The 20,090-nt window shown below is 45.6% G+C and overlaps 1 protein-coding gene across 4 annotated transcripts in view; it reads left to right on the top strand.

Moving 5' to 3' along the window:
* The window catches only part of LARGE1 (LARGE xylosyl- and glucuronyltransferase 1), a 686,352-nt gene that overhangs the window by 595,292 nt on the left and 70,970 nt on the right, over nt 1-20,090 (top strand). For all 4 annotated transcript variants that reach the window (XM_049884284.1, XM_049884285.1, XM_049884286.1 and 1 more), the window contains one exon: nt 12,698-12,853. In XM_049884284.1, the coding sequence (XP_049740241.1) occupies nt 12,698-12,853 (156 nt within the window). The remainder of the gene's footprint in view (nt 1-12,697; nt 12,854-20,090) is intronic.

Raw genomic sequence — 20,090 nt, 5'->3', positions numbered from 1 at the left:
GGAATAGAAGCTTCAGCAGTAGATGCAAAAAAACAAAGCTGGGTGGATTCCATTGGCAGCCAACGAACATTGACCAGGCATCTGATATGTGCCTGTTACTTTGCATGCAAAGTTAGCCAGAAAAACAGGTCTTGCATTCAAAGAACCTGCAGTCCAAGTTTTAAATAGAAACTGAGGGGCAGCATCCCTTTAGCTAGTGCTGAGCCTTCCTCGGGGAGAGCGTATATTCCTGGAGACTCTACTCACATGTACTGGACACCAATCTGCTCCAGGCTCTCTGGTGGGCACCTTTACATTGTTTGTCTCATTACTGATCTGTGGCAGGTATTATTATTTCCTTTTAACAGATTGGAAAATCAAGGCTTAAATACATTGAGTTTTTTGGGTGATGGAGTTGGGAAGAAGCAAGGTGATATTTTAATCAAAGTCTTGCTCCCTTGCCTATTAACCCAGTGGAAACCCTAGTAGCGTAGTGGTTAAGTGCAATAGCTGCTAACGAAAGGGTCAGCAGTTCAAATCCGCCAGGCGCTTCTTGGAAACTCTATGGGGCAGTTCTACTATCTCTGCCCAGCACATAAAACTCAACTCAAAGTGATGGTCTTCCCTAATAGCCCCCTCTTCAGGTGTCTCTTTGAGGACAGCCAGGAGGAGCCCTGCCCCTAACCTGGCTTCTTCTCTGGGCTGTGTTCTCCGCGCCTCCCCTCCCTTTTCCCCCAGGCTCTTTGACAATCTGTAGTTCCTTATGTATCTTTGACAATCTGTAGTTCCTTATGTAAAATCTTGTTTCTTATTTCTCCTCCTCCTTGGAGATTCTGTCTCCATCCAGCCTTTCTGTTTAGTGACTGTTTATTGTTGTTGTTTTATGCCATCAAGTCAATTCTGACTCATAGCAACCTTATGTGACAGAGTAGAACTGCCTCATGGGGCTTCCTAGGCTTTAATCTTTATAGGAACAGATCACCAAGTGTTTTCTCCTATGGAGCGGCTGGTGGGTTCGAATTGCCGATCTTTCAGTTATCGGCCAAGCACTTAACCACTGCACCACCAGGGATTCTTAGTGACTGTTTATTAACGAGCACTAAAACCAGATTTGTTTGGTAGTTTAATGAGCATGCTCAATATGCCTTCACCTTCATCGGTTCCTCAGCCCTAACCTTGACCACACCACCACAAGGTCACTATCCTGATGCCCTTTTCACAGATGAGGGACTCCACCGTGGTATTAGCCAACTTGGTACAGCAGCCAACTTGGTGCAGCAGCCAACTTGGTGCAGGCTGCGCAGCTGATAAGAGCTGGCACTGGGACTGGCATGTGGATCTGTCTTTTCTCCCTGCTACACATCATAATCCTGAGGATGACAGCAGAAAGGGCACGTGCGAACGTCATTCTTCCCCTTGAAACACCAAACAAGGGGATAACAGGGGGCTTAAACTTCTTCAAGAGAAAATGACAGGCTGTTTGGCCCTTAGACAAAGAAAAGAGGGATATGTTTCTCCATCCTAAAACCTTTACGAATAGGGCCTTTATAACTGATTTGCCGTAGACAGAATGTGAGGATTATTGAGAAAGTCATCATCACAATTTCCATTCTTGAACCAAAGGGCAGTCATCGAATACTAACTACCTTCCAGGCACTGTGGCACTCGTGAAGAATAAGACGACACACTCCCTGGCAGCCCAGAAATTCACTTCTACTGCCAGATGCAGGCATGTAAATAAATAGTTACAAAAGCATTTGATGAGTTCTCTAATGGGGTTAAGTGTAAGAGTTTATAGAGTACTGAGGAGGGAACCAGAAACTGCCTAGGTGTTATATTAGTGGTATCACTAAGGGGGTGCAGGGGTGCAGAACGCACCAAGACGACACTGTTAGAGGGGGTGACACCAAAATGACTGTCTATAAAAATATCCCTGTAGTTAGTTATAACAAGAAAACATTTTTCATAAGCCCAGCTTATGTGTATCAAAATACGTACAAGGCTAAACTGCTACGCTCATTTACTTTTTGAACCTTCTAGTGCACTCCAGTCAGAGCCGTCATTGTTACCCAATTACAGTGATGCTTCGAATCACATGGTTTTGTCTGCGCGTGCTACAGGTGTGCACTGTTGTTTTCATTGTTGCCGGTGTTTTTATAGTTTTTTATTTTGATTTTGTCAAATTTTCTGGTGTTTTAGATACAATATTGTGGTAATTACTGTTTGTGAGCCTGTATCAATAACTTTTTGAGAATGAAGTAGTAATTAAAGGAAAAGAAGGGGTGACATATGGGAATTATGATTTACAAGTAGTATTAGTACAAAAAACATTAGTAACGAATCTGTACGGCCTGGTATGGGAGGAGGTCCATGGGGAGGGTGACACCATGAGTTACTACACTGGGTGACACCACTGTGTTATATCAGGGACACTTACAACTATGAAAATCAGAAGGAGCCCTGGCGGTGCAACGGCTAAGTGCTTGGCTGCTAACTGAAAGGTTGGAGGTTGGATCTCACCCAGCGGCTCTGTGGGAGAAAAACCTGGAGATCTGCCCCCGTAAAGATGACAGCCAAGAAAATGCTATGGGCAGTTCTACTCTGTCACACAGGATCGCTGTGAATCGAAATCAACTTGACGACACCCAACGATAACAACATGAAAATCAGGAAACCCAAGTTGCAGAGGCTTGAAATAAAATAGAAGGTTTGCATTTCTCATAACAGTTCTGGAGGTAGGCAGCTACGGACATTGCTTCATAGTTCAGCAATATCTTGATCTCGCTCTCATGGTCATAGGATGGCTGTAATTGCAGTCATCACGTCTCTGTTCAGGACAGGTCGATGGGGTCGGAGGTGTGGGCATAAAATGGCACCAGCCACAGCTGAACCTTTTTATCAGGAAATTATATACTTTCCCGTGGATCTTTTTCAGCAGTCCTTATTAACATGGCTGCAAGGGAGTCTGGGATAGCAAAGAATAGGATCCTTGTGATTGGCTTATATCTTAAATGGATCATGATCATTCACAGAGCCTGAGGACATTGCAATGCCAAAAAAAAAAAAAAATGGTGTTCTGTTAGGAAGGAAGAATGGAATGGGGAGGGAGACATACTGGAAGGCAACCTCTGCGGTCCAGGAAATCTTTACAAAAGAGCTGCACTTGAGCTTGGCCATGAAAGACAAGCAGACATTAGGTAGAGAAGAAGTAGAGGACATTCTAGGGAGGGGGAACAGCAAATACAAAGGTACAGAGTCATGAAAGACACGTTCAAGAAATATCAGAGATTTCTCTTAGCCTGGGGACAGAGCTGGAATTGTAAGTGGAGTCAGTTTGTGGCAAGCTTAAATGGCAGGCTGTGAAGTGTAGACGTTATTCTGTGGGTCATAGAAAGTCAATGGAAGTCTTAGGGTAAAAAGGGTAGGAGACCCATTTTTCAAATATCCCTCAACCCAGTGACTTGGAAGAAATAAGGCTTATCTTCTCATTCACTTTGTATTTGCACAGACACCATCAGATATTTTATGAACTCTCTGGGATCTAAAAGCCAGAGTTTTATCTGAATCCTTTCCACAGCCTTGTCCTTGTACCGAGGTCTAGTTTCTGCCTTTGAAATGCTTTTTCCTGTGCCCTTGATGGGCGATAGAATTTCTTGTGTCTCCTTTAATCACATTGACTTCTGCTGTCTTCCCAGATGCTGTTTAAGTTTCCTGGACAGTAATCAATTCCTGCCAGTTTTCTCTGGCTCACTGCAGGCTGGCTCCAAGTCTGCACATACACTCAGCCTCTGTAGACGTTTCAGATCCAACCCGATCGCACCCGTGGGACCCCTGATGCTTGGCAGCTTCTGAAGCCCACTTGGCATGCAACCTCGATGCTTCCTTCTTCGGTTCCTGCAGAGGTGGAGGTTCAGCCTGTATAGCTGGCATGTCTTAGTATCTCAGGGATGATGGGGGTCCTCACGTTTGGAAGGGGAAAGTAGGCTTCATTTCTGATCCTGAAATATCTGTAGGGAGATTGGTGGTTCAGTGGTAGAATTCTCGCCTTCCACGAGGGAGACTTGAGTTCAATTCCCAGCCAGCGCACCATCACCCACCTGTCCGTGGAGGCTTAAGTGTTGCTATGATGCTGAACAGGTGTCAGTGGAGCTTCTAGACTAAGATGGACTAGGAAGAAAGGCTTGGCAATCTGCCTTCAAAAAGTCCTGGGGTGGGCACAGGACATTGTGCATGTGGTCACCGTGAGCTGGGGGCCAACTCCGCAGCAGCTAACGACAACAGCAAATGGTCTGTAACTCTCATGTTCGTTTCTGTGAATCATGTAATGAGGAAAGACCGGGGAGGTAGAAGAGAGACATACTCCCAATTTCTCTATCTACTTGGGTCTAAATGTTGGTTCTCCTATTTTCTACCTATTTTCCAACCATTTTCTAAACCTTCCTTATCTGAAAGATGGGATAAAGATAATATCACTTATAAAGTCATGCGAAGATTAAAAGAGCTATTACAATAATGTGTTCAGAGCAATGCTTGGAATCATAATTATTATTATTACCATTTTAATACGCCTCACAAAGTAGAGTTAAGTTACGATAGGCTTTCTCCCCAAACCTGGTAGACCCACATGCACGTACCAGCTCCTCACAAAAATCTATTTTGAGCACATTCTACATTGTCACTCCATCTTAGGTGTGAAAGCTTGTCAGTACGTGTCATATACACCACCAGCTTGCTGCCCCCAAGCCAGCAATAATGGGTGATTCTGTCCCTCAAGGGACCAGAAAATGACATTTCTTACTAGATAGAAAAGCGCTGATCAAAAATATCAGCAGTATGGTTCCTGAGTCAGGGTTTCAGAGTCAGGGATGTGATTTAATGGAAGGAGAGGGCCCAGGAGACAGAAGCTGGGCATAATGTCACCTTCTGCTTTGTGACCTGGGCAAGGCTTCCCTACTCCCCCCTTGTCTCCTCCACCCTTAAAGCACATCCCCCCAGGAGAGTCACTGACAGCCTGACTTTAAAAACCCATGCTATAACTCAGCCATAAGGGAAATGAAGTCCTGGTACATGCCACTACATGATGAACCTTGAAAACATTATGCTGAGTGACATAAATCAGTCACAAAAGTACAAATACTTTATGATCCCACTTATGTGAAATAAGCAAATATATAGAAACCAAATATTATTAGTTATTACCGGGGGTTGGAAGGTCCCTGGGCGGCACAGATGGTTTGCACTGATTGTTGTAGTAACCAAAAGGTTGATAGTTCGAACCCATGCAGCAGCACCATGGAAGAAAGGCCTGGTGATCTGCTTCTGTAAAGATTACAGCCAAGAAAATCCTTTGGAGCAGTTCTACACCGTAACATATGGGGTTGCCATGAGCTTGGTTTGGTTTTACTCATAATGGGAGGGAGGAAGGAGAGAAGAGTTTTCCCTTAGGGACTATTGAATTTATGTTAACGGTGGTGGAATAATTTGGAAAAAAGTAGCAGTAATGGTTGCACAGTTGAAGAATGTAATCAGTGTCACTGAATTATACACGTAGAAATTGTTGAACTGGGGAATGTTTCGTTGTGTATATTTTCACTACAATTAAAAATATATATTATACTTGTGATGTAAAAATGAACAGTTATTGAATGTCAGTCTCTCCCACTAAGCTGTAAATCCCACCCAGTCAGGGTCACCTTATACGTTCATCTCTGTATTCACAACACCTATGTCAGTGCCTGGCATGTAGTTCAAAGTAGAAAGAAAAAGATTTTGGAGCAACATAGACCCGAGTTTGTGTTGGGCTTGATCACCTACTAGCTGGGTGACCTTGTACTAGACCCAGCCCCAAGCTCATCATCTGTAAAATGGAAATAATAATAGAAACCTCACCAGATGTTCCGGGATTGAACGAGGTAATATATTTGTTGTTGTTGTGTTGTTGTTCAAGTCACTTCTGACTCATAGCGACCGCATGTACAACAGAATGAAATACTGCCCCGTCCTGCACCACCCTCACAATCATTGTTATGCTAGAGCCCATTGTTGCAGCCACTGTGTGTCAATCCATCGCATTAACGGTCTTCCTCTTTTTTTTGCTTCCCCTCTACTTTATGAAGTAATGATGTACTTCTCCAGAGACTGATCTCTTCTGATAACATGTCCAAAGTATGTAAGAGGTATCTCTCCATCCTTGCTTCTAAGGAGCATTCTGGTTTTACTTCTAAGACAGATTTTTTTTTTCGTTCTTTTTGCAGTCCATGGTGTATTCAATATTCTTAGCCAATACCACAATGCAAAGGCGTCAATTCTTCTTTGGTCTTCCTTATTCATTATCCAGCTTTCACATGCATATGAGGCAATTGAAAACACTGTGGTTTGGGTCAGGCACAATTTAGTCTTCAAGGTGACGTCTTTGCTTTTCAACACTTTAAAGAGGTCATTTGCAGCAGATTTGCCCAGTGCAATGAGTCTTTTGATTTCTTGACTGCTGCTTCCATGGGTGTTGATTAGAAATCCAAGTAAAATGAAATCCTTGACAATTTTCAGTCTTTTCTCTGTTTACCGTGACGTTGCTTATTGGTCCAGTTGTGAGTTTTGTTTTCTTTATGTCCAGGGTGTAATCCATACTGAAGGCTGTGGTCTTTGATCTTCATCAGTAAGTGCTTCAAGTCCTTTTCACTTTCAGCAAGCAAAGCTGTGTCATCTGCATAATACAGGTTGTTCATAAGTCTTCCTCCAATCCTGATGCCTCGTTCTTCATGTTATTCCTTGGATTATTTGCTCAACATACAAATTAAATAGGTATGGTGAAAGGATACAACCCTGATGCACACCTTTCCTGACTTTAAACCATGCAGTATCCCCTTGTTCTGTTTGAACAACTGCCCCTTGATCCAGGTACAGATTCCTTATGAGCATAATTAAGTGTTCTGGAATTCGCATTCTTTGCAATGTTATCTGTAATTTGTTATGATCCACACAGTCGAATGCCTTTGCATAGTCAATAAAACACAGGTAAACATCTTTCTGGTGTTCTCTGCTTTCTACCACAATCCATCTGATGTCAGCAATGATATCCCTCGTTCTACATCCTCTTCCGAATCCAACTTGAATTCCTGGCAGTTCCCTGTCGATGTACTTCTGCAGTCACTTTTGAATGATCTTCAGCCAAATCTTAACTTGTGTGTGATGTTAATGATATTATTTGTTAATTTCTGCATGCGGTTGGATCACCTTTCCTGGGAATAAGCATAAATATGGATCCCTTCCAGTCGGTCGGCCAGGTAGCTGTCTTCCAAATTTCTTGGCATAGACGATTGAACACTTGCAGCTCTGCATCCATTTGTCGAAACATCTCAATTGCTATTCTTTCAATTCCTGGAGCCTTATTTTTTGCCAATGGCTTCAGTGCAACTTGGACTTCTTCCTTCAGTACCATCGGTTCCTGATCATATGCTACCTCCTGAAATGGCTGAATGTCAACCAATTCGTTTTGGTGTAGTGACTCTGTGTATTTTTTCCATAAAAATACTTCCATCTTCTTTTGATGGAAGTAGACTGCCAGGTCCTTCTTCCTAGTCTGTCTTAGTCTGGAAGCTCAGCGGAAACGTGTCCACCATGGGTTACCCTGATACCAGTGGCGTAGCTTCCAGCATCACAACCACATGCAAGCCCCCACATTATGACAAACTGACAGACTCATGGGGTGTATATATATTTATGTATATATATAGAGAGAGAGAGAGAGAAATTCTGTGGGGCAGTTCTTCTCTGTCCTATAGGGTAGTTATGAGTTGGAATCAACTCTACAGCAGTGGGTTTGGTTGGGGGATATATAGATATATTTAAAGCCCGTTGTCATCAAGTTGATTCCAACTCATGGTGACCTCATGGGTTACAGAGTAGAACTGAGCTCCGTAGGGTTTCCTTGGCTGTAATCTTTACAGAAGCAGATCACCAGGCCTTTCTTCAATGGCACCACTGGGTGAGTTCAAACCATCAACCTTTCAGTTAGTAACCAAGCACAAACCATTTGTACCACCCAGGGACCTACTGTGTGTATGTAATGGAGTATTCTGTGTTCTGATGATTAAAAACTAAGGTAAATCTGAATATACATTAAAAGACTTTGAGTGGTCTTACCTATCAGACAGTAGCTGGGTTGCAAAGAATTTTCTAAAAGCCCCTTCGGCTGCCAATGACCCCCACTCCTCTTACCTTCCTTTAACCTTTGTTGCTTTTTATATAATACTAGTATTTACCCACAGTCAATACAGAAACCCAGATACCCAGATAGATGCCGAACAGAATGAGGCATGATGGGATATGAGATGGCTTGGGGGTGGGGGCGGGCTCCGGGAGACTGTTAGCCTTCCCTGTCACAGCCTCACCCTGTGATCTTGGACAAGTCACCCCTCATCTCTGTAAACATCACTGTCCTGAGCTACAAAATGTGAGGGTGGGATTAGCAGAGTCGCAGGTCCCCTTCCAGTCCCGGGAAGCTCAAACAACAAAATGCTCAGCCCAGTGAGGCTGTGTACAGTTGTGGTTGAAAATCTGGGATTCAGGGTGAAGACCTGGCTCCAGTCTCAGCTTCTCAACCTACCAGCTATGAGATGTGGGCAAGTCACTGGCCATCTCCATAAAATGGACAATGGGATTCAAATGGACTTTTTGGTAGGATTTAATAAGAAATTGTCTCCAAAGTGCCTGGCGGATTTCTGAATGGTAAATTAATATCATTTGTCTGGGAACCCACGGACCAGCCCCTGTTTCACTTAGTTTAAGCTTCTCCCTGTCAAGGGAACCCGTGCCTCCCAAGCGCCAACGCACTTCCGTCAGCCCTTCTGCTGGCTCAGCACCTGGCAGCCACCAGCGTCTTTTGCAGCAAAGACATGATCACCACTGGGTATGAGTGACATCCAGCTCACATGCAATTATTTTAATGGATGGCTTAGGACCTTCTCCATGCCCCAGTCGGATGTATTCTCAGGGGAGACTCTTCCCTCTCCCACCCTTCAAAGAGCCAAGAAATAAAACCGCGTGCTACACACTCATTTTTACGGGAAATACAAACTTCATCAGGTGCTCTCATTCCAGGAGGTTCTGCTGATCCTTTCCGCACCCTCCTGAATGCTAAGTGCCTCATTCTTTACCTATTGCTGCAGCAGGCTTCATGCTCCTAGGAGGGAGAAAGGAAGACGGAACAATAGTTGTGCAGTCTGGTTGCCCCACATTCACAGAGGCACCCTGACATGCAGACACAGTGCTAGGCATTTATTTCATCTTCTCAGCATCGTTGTGAAGTCAAGGTTACCGATACCCACCTCGCACTGAGGAAGCTGCGGCCCCAAGCAGTGAAATAAATGAGTTGCCCAAGGACACACAGCTATTAAGTAGCATAGCTGGGGTTCAGACTTAGCCTTGTTTGACTTCCATGGTTCTCGCTCTGGTTACTACACCATTACTGATTATAGGCATGTGAAAGCTGGACAATGAATAAGGAAGACTGAAGAAGAATTGATGCCTTTGGATTATGGTGTTGGCAAAGAATTTTGAATATACCACGGACTGCCAAAAGAATGGACAAATCTGTCTTGGAAGACGCACAACCAGAATTCTCCTTTGAAGCAAGGATGGTGAGGCTACATCTTACATACTTTGGACGTGTTATCAGGAGGGATCAGTCCTGGAGGGCATCATACTTGGTAAAGTGGAGGGTCAGCAAAAAAGAGGAAGACCCTCAACAAGATGGACCGACACGGTGGCTGCAACAGTGAGCTCAAGCATAACGATTGTGAGGATGGCGCAGGACTGGGCGGTGTTTCGTTCTTTGGTACATAGCATTGCTGTGAGTCGGAACTGACTCGACGGTACCTAACAACAGCAACACTGATGATAGGAGTCAGGAGAAAGTGGTTTGGACCAAACAAGCTTCCTGTTATTCAGTCCTGTGGGGTAACATTTACCCAGCCAACTTCAAGGGTAATCACTGCTGCATGTACATCCACAGGACCCCAAGAGAGAGGGCAGGGGAAATGGGTCCTCTAGACCCCGCTCTACATGGCAGGCCCGGGACCCTGCTGCAGGCTCTTGCAGGCAAGACGGAGCTGAAGGAAGGAGCCAGGAAGCGACTGAGCTACTGTCAAATAAGCCTCTCCTCCCCTTAGCACGTGGAGCTGTAGAGAGGATGGTGGGAGCTATTCTGTTTCCTCTATAATCTCTCAAAATAAAGCATAAGAGAGGAATTTTTAAAAACCTGGCTGTTTCTGTTCTCCACGGTGTAAAGGAAAGAACCCCGGGCTTTGGGATCAGGCAAACTTTTGTTTGAATCCCAGCTCCAACATTTACTAACTATGTGGCCTTGGGCAAGTTACTTCTCCACAGTTTCTTCGTCTTTGAAATTACAGTACTTGTTAGGAACACTGTGAGGATTAAAAGAAGCCAATGAATACAAAACTTTTGGGGAAGTGTTCAAGCCATAGAGAGGGCCAGGAGAAAGCTCCCTAGCTAAGGAGCCAGGATGGTGAGAGGTGCCTGCCTCAGGTCTGCTGAGCATCAATGCCCACAGCCCTTCTAGCACAGCTAGCCAGCAGGCTCTGGCTCCCCTTTCCCATTGCAGGTATTCTGTTGAGAGCCCCTGTGGGCAGGGCTCAGGTTTTCACTGGTACCTGCCAGGGACCATGGCGAATGTGACCTTGGATGGACTAGAGCCACCGTTACCTGGTGGCCTCCCTTGGGATCATCCCCCAGCTCTGTTCTTCTTGATACTGTGTGATTTCTCTCACCTGGACCATGCTCCCTCTCCCCTTGACCCTCTGCATCCACGCCATCATTCAGAGCCCAGCTTCGGGCCCACAGCTGCGGGAAGCCCATCTCACTGGGCAATCCCTCAATCATCGCTGTCTGTAGTGAAATAAACATCTATAACACTTGCTGTCTGCATGGGTGACTGCAGGATGATCTCAGAGTCAGTGTGAATATAGCAGGTGGGCTGGAGCCAGGCTGCCAGGTTTGAAGCCTGATTCTGCAATCTCCTACATGTATTACCTCAGGCAAATTGTATACTCTTTCTGTGCCTCTTCATCTGTAAAATGGGGTCTGTAATAAGTGCTTCTCCCATAGGCTTGTTGGGAGTCTCCCACAGACTCCGACTCATGGCGACTCTTGTGTCACAGTAGAACTGTGTTTAGTAGGGTTGTCACTGGCTGATTTTTTTTCCCGAGTAGATTGCCAGGCCTTTCTTCCAAGCTGCCTCTGGGTGGACTCGAACCTCCAACCTTTTGTTAGCTGCCAAGGACGTTAGCTGTTTGTATCACCCAGGTACTCCAAGTAGATTAATACTAAGTTTTTATTACTAATAGTTATAATATTTTAATAAATAGTTATGGATACCAATGATGAATATTATTAAATAATATTAATAAATTAATAGTGCTTAGAACAGATTTTAACACATATTAAATACTTCATAAATATTAGCGTATTTTCTTCACTTTTTTTTTTGATACGTTAGCTTGCCTTTGCAACCAAATCAGGAAGTTTGTCCCCAAGGCCTCCTCTCGCAGCTGGAAGTTGCGGTGGACTCATAACTGGTGTCCCTGGCTCCCATTTTGTCCCTACAACCCCCTCCCCCAACATATTCTCCATTAGAAGCAGAGTAATCCTTTTAAAACCCAGAGTTAGTTTTCCTACTCCTTAAAAGTCTCCTGTGTCTGCACTGGCTTTAAGACAATATCTGTGTTCTGAACGTGGTCCTCAAGGGTCCGAGATCTCACCTCTGCTTACCTTTCCAGCCACATCTCCCACCGACCCACCCATGCATCCTGTGCTCCAGCTACAATGCACAGCTTCTTGTTTGCCAAGTGAACCGCACTGCCCGAACCTTGTCCCTCTGCCTGAATTATGCCCTCCCCCATCCCGCCATCCCAGGCTCTCTCTCCCCAGGAAATGTCTGCTCATCCTTTAAGCCCAGCACAGGCACCTCCTTCTATGGTGCTTTCTTTCACAGTGCTGCTGGGTGGATTTCCAACCTTTCAGTTAATGACTGAGAGCAAACCATTTGCACCACGTAGGGTCCTAAACTGGATGTAGTTGCTACTAAAGGAAGGGAAGCTGGGGTGGTGCCCAGGACCAGGAAGCAGACAGGAAGGGGCAAGTCAGCCTCCCAGTTTCTCTCTCATGCCCCCTGTCACCAGCACCTAACAGAGAATAGCTGGCAGAGCAGAAATGGGGTTTGCAGAGCCCCAGGCTTGACATCACAAAGTAAGTTTGGAGGTGAGAGATGATAGTGTACTAACTGGAACAGGCAGAGCTGTTACTATTCCCATTTCACAGATGAGAGAACTGAGGCACACAGAAATTAAGTAACTTTCCCAAGGTTAAATAGCCACCTAGAGCAGAACCAAGATTGAAATCCAGGCAGAAGACCTGCCAATCTGCTTCTCTAAAGATGACAGGCAAGAAAACCCAATGATGCAGTTCTCCTCTGGAACACGGGGTCGTCATGAGTCAAAATCAACTGGATGACACCCAACAACAACAAAGAGCCTGGCCTCAGAGCTCTTGACCTCTCTGCCATAAATGTTGTACAAATGGATGAGTGAGTGAATGAATAAATCAGCAAACACACAAACAGTGCTTAACCCAGTGTGAAGCCGCATGCTTCCTACCTGTGCTGGGTCCCCCCTGCCTGACTGTCTCCTTCTTGCCCCTCCAGGTCATTCACTGGAACTCCCCCAAGAAGCTTCGGGTGAAGAACAAGCACGTGGAGTTTTTCCGCAACCTTTACCTGACCTTCCTGGAGTATGATGGGAACCTGCTGAGGCGGGAACTGTTTGGCTGCCCCAGTGAAGCAGATGTCAACAGTGAAAACGTAAGTGCTCAGCCAGGCTCAGCGGGTCTAGGGTGGCCTTTTCCATGTGTCTGCTAAGTACCTCCCGCGTGCCAGACTCGGTGCCAGCTCAGGACATGACCTCAGTGAACAGGCCATCCCTGCCATGGGAGGTCACTGGTGGGGAGATGGGCACATCAGCAGACCACGTCAGTGCTGAAGGCTGTGGATGGAGGAGGGAAGTATGACCCAGGCTAGGTGCAGTCAGAAATGCGTCTTACGTGAGAATTTCCAAGTGGAGGAAAGAGAAGGAGCCACAGCACCAGTGACACAGCGATAGATTGTCTGTCTCTCTGTGGCCTTGAAACTCTGCGGTCGTTCGGCACCTGCATGGGAGATCCACAATTAAGTTGGTCAGTGCACAAAAAGAGAATTTCACGCGTAACTGGCTCCTTTAGGGCTTAGCATAGTTGACAGAATTGTTGGATAAGTAGTCATAGGCCTATCTAACATTCTTCATTGTTAATTTTTCATATGTTGTTGTTAACTGCTGTCAAGTTGACTCCTGATTCATGAAGACCCCAATTGGCTGATTTGGGGAGGTAGATCATCAGGCCTTTCTTTCGAGCCCATCTTAGTCTGGAAGCTCTCTTGGAACCTGTTTAGTTGTCCATAGCAACACGCAAGCCTCCACAGACGGATGGGTGGTGACTGTGCCTGAGGTACAGTGGCCGGGAATCAAACCCAAGCTTCCCACATGAAACTCGAGAATTCTACCACTGAACCACCGCTGCCCCTAATGCTCATAGAAATCTTTTATTTCCCCCATTTAGAGTTGAAGAAGTTGAGGCACCGAGAGGTCTAAGCAGACTGCCCAGTCACACAGCAAGCAGGACACTGACTTCAGGCTCGGGGGCAGGTGTGGGGAAGCAGCATGCTGTTGAGGGGAAAGCAGGCACGTGGAGTCAGCCGACCTGGACTCGGCTTTACCTGTTGCTGCGGAGTCTGTTCTGACTCACAGGGTTCGGCTTTAATCTCATCCAGTTACTACCTGTGTGACCCTGGGCAAGTTCCTCAACCTCTCTGTGCTTCAGTATCCTCAACTGTCAAATGGGGATTAAAATCATTTGTTTGTCAGGAACGTTTTGAGACTAAGTGAGAAATTGCATGTAGAACACCTCGCTCAATGTCTGCCATGTGTTAGATGCTCAGTAAGTACACGTTCCCTGCCCTTTCCTTGACTGTTAGTAATACGCACAGAAGTCATTGGTTCATTCATTCGTTCAACAAACATTTACTGAGGACCTTTTATTTATTCTGAGCACTGAGTTGAAAAAAAAAAAAAGATACAGAGGGTCCCTACTCTCACGGTGCTTATATTCTAGTGTGGGAAACACAATTAATAACTAAACATACGATGAATAAGGAAAACCAAAGAAGAATTGATGTTTTTTGAATTATGGTGTTGGTGAAGAATATTGAATATACCATGGACCGCGAAAGGAGTGAACAAATCTGTCTTGGAAGAAGTACAGTCAGAATGCTTCTTAGATGCAAGGATGGTGGGACTTCATCTCACATACCTTGGAGGTGTTATCAGGAGGGATCAGTCCCTGGAGAAGGACAGCATGCTTTGTAAAGTAAAGGGTCATTGAAAAAGAGGAAGACCCTTAAGGAGATGGATTGACACAGTGGCTGCAACAATGGGCTCAAGCATAACAACAATTGTGAAGATGGCACAGGATCGGGTAGTGTTTCGTTTTGTTGTACATAGGGTCACTGAGTCAGAACTGACTCAACAATACGTAACAGTAACAACTATCAAGAAAAATTAGTAGTCAGTGGCAAGGACTGCATAGTGATGTATTCACAAGCAGCTGGGCAGCTCCACTGGGGAATCAAGGAGGGCTTCTCTGAGGAAGGGGTCTTTAAGCTGAGATCAGAATAATGAGAAAGAGCCAGGCCTCAGCATGAGGAATGCAGTCAATGTCACTGAATTGTGAATGTGGAGGTGGTTGTATTGGAGAGTGTTTTGGCATGTATATCTTAATCACAATTAAAAAAAAAAAAAGAAAGATCCAACTGCAGAAGAGCAAGGGAAGTGCATTCCAGGTAGAGGGAGTAGCTGTGCAAAGGCCCTGAGGCAGGGACAGGCTCCACTGTGAGAAACAGGATGGTTTGGGGGCTAGTGGGAAATGACAGGACAAGGGAAGTTGAGCAGCAGGTAAACAGGGTCCAGAGCGCGACAGCATTTGTAAACCAGGTGAAAGAGTCAGGATTTTGTTTCATTACCGTTAGTGGTTTTTTGTTTTTTGTTTTTGTGATTTTGGATGCTGTGAGAATTCCTTTGGGCTCCAATGGCAGGGGAGAGCATCTGTGGAAAGATTGGAGGTATCACTCATACCTGGCTGCTTATCAGGACAACTCTCTGGTGAAATTACCATCCTTGCTCTCTGTTGCTTGGCCTCAGATCACAGTGGAGCCCCCGATTGCTCCACTGGCCCTTCTCAGCATCACCCCAGATGCCTTTCTCCACATCTGCCCTTTACAACCAGCAGTAGAGGAAAGAAAGCCATTAAGCACTTGAAATCTCGATTCTGGGAAGCACTTAGAGGCTTCGACAAACACTGTGTTCTTTGAGTTTTTCCTTTAGTTCTCTTTGCTCAAATCAGTATTTGTCATCATCATCAATATTTGAGTGCCCATTTGGTACTTTTTTCCAAAAGCTAAATGAAAACCGTACTTTTGCTCTTTTTTTTTTTCCCCTTCTGTGTAAGAGGCTCAAATAAAAAGCCTTGCAGGATAAAGGTATCAGTTGATCATATCAGTGCGTTCCTGTGGTGAGCTGAACGTCATACCCAGTGGAACTCCCTACATAAATGACTCACTGGCTTCTCCCGCTGTCACCTTCACTGGTGGGGCATCAAGGTGAAGAAGTCACCGAGGGTCTTTCTCAGAGTCTGTGGCTGCATGTATTCGGTCAGTAAGCATGTGTGGGAGACCCTGGGTGGTGCAAACAGATGATGTACTCCGCTGCCAACCAAAAGGTTGGAGGTTCAAGTCCACCCAGAGGCACCTCAGAAGAAAGATTTAGTCATCTACTTCCAAAAAATCAACCACTGAAAACCCTATGGGGCACAGTTCTACTCTGATACACATGGAGCCTCCATGAGTTGGGACGGACTTGAGGGCAACTGGTACTGGTATTAAGCATGCATGAATGCCAGCCATCTGCCAGCCACCATGTGGGGTACTAGGGCTGACATTAGAGGCTGGCCAGTCCCTACACATGAGTGGCTTGCTAAATAAAAACTGCTGGAGACACCAGGAGCCAAGCCTGTCCCATCATGGAGAGCACCATAAACAAGAGACCAGCATTTCTAAGCACACAGCCACAGCCATCATCCCAGCCACTCTCCCCGGGCTGCTTCTCCTGAGACAGGCTGGCCTCCTTTCTCTTCCTTCTGCATTCTAGGCTCATTCTCACCTCAGGGCCTTTGTACTTGCTATTCCCACTCTCTGGAACGCCTTGCCCTTGGGTGTTTAAATGTCCCAGAGGTGGCCTCATCATAGAGACTTTCCCTGACCACCCCCGCGAAGCTAATGTACCTTATCAAGTCACTTTCTGTGACATGCCCTATTTTATTTTCATCATAGTGTATGCAGCTATCTGCAGTTATTTGGTTCATGGATTTGTTTCCTAGTTTTTCCCCAAATACAAGACCAGAATATAAATCTGTTAGAGACTTTGCCTGTATTGTTCACCCCTGGGTCCCCATCCCCTAGAATAAAACTAAACCCAAAAAACCCACTGTCATTGAGTAGATTCCGACTCATGTAAGTACATAGTAAGCACCCAGTAAATACTGCGTGAATGAATGATTTGAGCAGATGAGAGAGAAGAATGAAACATCAGGTAAGGGAAGAGCAGATGAGAAAGTGAGGAGTTAAAAGAGCACGTGCCTAGTTTGTGTTCTAGAGCACAGGGCTTGTGGGGAGAGAGATAATGGGTGGAGCCAGCCGGGAGGCAGATCTTGAAAAGCCTTGGCTATGCCTAGGAGTTTAGAAGTTGTCCTGTCGGCAGTAAGGAGCCACCGAAGGGGTTTAATCATAGTCAGATTTACACTTGAGAAAAATCATTCAGTGTAGAGAATAGAATGAAAGGGATGAGACTGGAGGCAGGGACCACTTGGGGGGCTATCCCCACATCCCAGGCAAAAGACAATGATTGAGCTTTATTATGGATTGCATTGTGTCCCCCCGAAAATATGTGTTGGAGTCCTGACCACTGTGGATGTGATCCCATTTGGGAATAGGGTTTTCTTTGTTATGTTAATGAGACCATATCAGTGTAAGGTTGTTTTCAACCTAATCATTTCTGAGTGATATAAGGGGCAGCCTAGACACAGAGACAAAGGAGCACAAATGGGGGAAGAGAGACACTATCTGATGCCAACAGAGGCAGATGAATCTACAAGCCCAGGAACTCCAAGGATTGCTGGCCACCAGAAGCTGAAATAGACAAAGAAGGACCTCCCCCATAGAGCCACACACTGCATTCGTGCTTCTAGCCTCCTTACCCATTGCCACTGAGTCAATTCCAACTCCTAGTGACCCTATAGGACAGAGTAGTACCTCCCCAGAGGGTTTCTTAGGCTGTAATATTTACAGAGCAGACTGCCACATCTTTCTCCTGAGGACCCACTGGTGGGTTAGAATTGCTGAGCTTTTGGTTCACAGCCCTTAACCACCGCACTACCAGAGCCCTTAAACTGTGACAAAGTACATTTCTGTTCATTAAAACCACCCACTGGTGGTATTTCTGGCACAACAGCACTGGCAAACACAGGTTCTTACCTAGGGCAGCAGCAGTGAGGATGGAGAGAGCAGAATAGATTCCCTCTCCAGCCCATTGTTCTGTGGCTCTAAGAACAGGGGATCAGATGCACCTGGGACCTCTACATCAAGACAGTAGGTCCCCATGCCGGGCTCCAGCCAGGTTCTCTGGCTTCAGCTGCCAGCAGCGGCTGGGACTGGGCAAGGCTAGAGTCTGTAAACACAGCACTTCTGGAGCTGCATCTCCGTGGGGAGTTCTACCACCTGTCCTCCGCAGCATGTCAAGTGTTATCTGCAAACACAACCAGCGGGAAAGGGTAGCGCCCTGGGTCCTGCCCAAAGCTGGAAGCTCCCAGCTCTGTGGGACGAGGTCGTTAGAGCTGTGACAAGTGCACAGATGGTGATGAGTCTCAAAGAAACTCAGGAGCCTCTTCATTGGATCCCAGATGGCAAACAACTGCCAGCCACAGGCTAGTGACCCAGTGGGGAGCATTGCAGGGCAGAGCCCTGCTCTCATGCTTGCCTAGGGAGGACTGCAGACAGTCAGGCAGTTGTTGTCCTGCGTGGTAAAGCTGTGATGGCAACAGTGCTTTGGGAGTACAGGAGACTGGGGGAGAGAAGGTACATCAGGGAAGACTTCCTAGAGGAAGTGAGGTTTGAAAGATGAATAAGTCGGAGTGAGGAGGGAACAGCATGAGCAAAGACAGACAGAAGAAAACACGAGCCTGGCATATTCAGGGAACTGCTAGGGCTTGAGACTCAGAAGAAGGCAGTGGGAGAACTATGAAAGGGCTGCACAAGCTAATTTTTACATTATTATTATTATTATTTCTTCACTGGGGAGGTGATGATGATTATAAGGGCATGAGCTGTCTGGGAATCCCAGATCCACTTATGTTAATAGACACAACATCAGAGAAGTCACTTAAATGCCCTGAGCCTTGGGTTCACCATCTGAAGAATGGAGATGTTGATGCCTTTGTCACAGAGTCTCATGGGTAATTTATGTTCAGTTGTCAAAAGAAGGGCTTGACACCAGGAACACAGTGTTCATTGACATGTATTTTTTTTCATACATGATAATGCCCCACTGATCTGATAATAATCCATTTTCCAAGAATGGGCTTCAGGTTTTATCAACAATTCTGCAAAAAGGCCCAGCAGAGAGAGGAACCTGCAGAGTTCCATGTATGCATGTGAGAAGTTTTCACATTTGCTCTTGGTCAAACAATCCCAGGCAGATTGCCAACCAATTACGAGACTCACAGTGGTAAGGAGAGACCATGTGGTTGACTTTTCTGCCAAGAAAGAAAGAAAAGACGAAGGGATTCAACCTTTTAGTGAGGAGCTAAGATGGGACAAAAGATTGAAGTTATCAAGGATTTCATTTTACTTGGATCCGCAATCAACGCCCATGGAAGCAACAGTCAAGAAATCAAACAACACATTGCATTGGGCAAATCTGCTGCAAAGACCTCTTTAAAGGTAAAAAGCAGATGTCACTTTGAGGACTAAGGTGCATTTGACCCAAGCCATGGTGTTTTCAGTCGCCTCACATGCATGTGAAAGCTGGATGATAAATAAGGAAGACCAAAGAAGAAGTGACATCTTTGAATTGTGGTGTTGGGGAAGAATATTGAATATGCCATGGAGTGCCAGAAGAACAAACAAATTTGCCTTGGAAGAAGTACAGCCGAATGTTCCTTGGAAGCAAGGATGGCAAGACTTTATCTCATGTACTTTGAACATATTGTCAGGAGGTATTAGTCCCTGGAGAAGGACATCATGTTGGTAGAGGTCCGTGAAAAAGAGGAAGACCCTCAAGGAGATGGATTGACACAGTGGCTGTAACGATGGGCTCAAACTTAACAAGGGTTATGAGGATAGCACAGGACTGGACACTGTTTCATTCTGTTGTGCATGTCGCTGAGTTGGAACCGACTCTCCAGCACCTAACAACAGCAACAACAACAAGACAAGAGGAGCAGGTCCCCATTTCAGAGCCTGTGTCAGGACATTTAGTTTGGTTTGGAAGAAAACAGGCTTCAACAATGGTGTAGAATGATGGTAGCTGATGGGCACCACCACTCTTCCTTGGAGATGTTCTCCTGTCCCATTGCTTGTGTGGGTACCTCTCCCTGGAACCAATAATTTAATTGATGTAATGCATTGTAAGAGTTCACTGAACAGCAGCAACAACAACAACAAAACTCGTTGCTGTCAAGTCAATTCCAGCTCCTGTAACCCCATGTGTTAACACAGTAGAACTGCTCCGTAGGCTTTTCTTGGCCGTAATCTGCATGGAAGCAGATCATCAGGCCTTTCTTTAGTGGTGCCACTAGGTGAGTTTGAACCGCCAACCTTTAGGTTAGTAGTCAAGCGCAAACTGTTTGCGCCACCCAGGGACCTTAGAGTTCACTAGGCATCGGTTACTATTATCTGC

Source organism: Elephas maximus, chromosome 4, assembly GCF_024166365.1.
Source record: "Elephas maximus indicus isolate mEleMax1 chromosome 4, mEleMax1 primary haplotype, whole genome shotgun sequence".
In the NCBI taxonomy this organism is placed as follows: domain Eukaryota; kingdom Metazoa; phylum Chordata; class Mammalia; order Proboscidea; family Elephantidae; genus Elephas; species Elephas maximus.
Note: the sequence above shows the minus strand (reverse complement) of the source record. Positions and strands in the feature narration are given on the sequence as shown.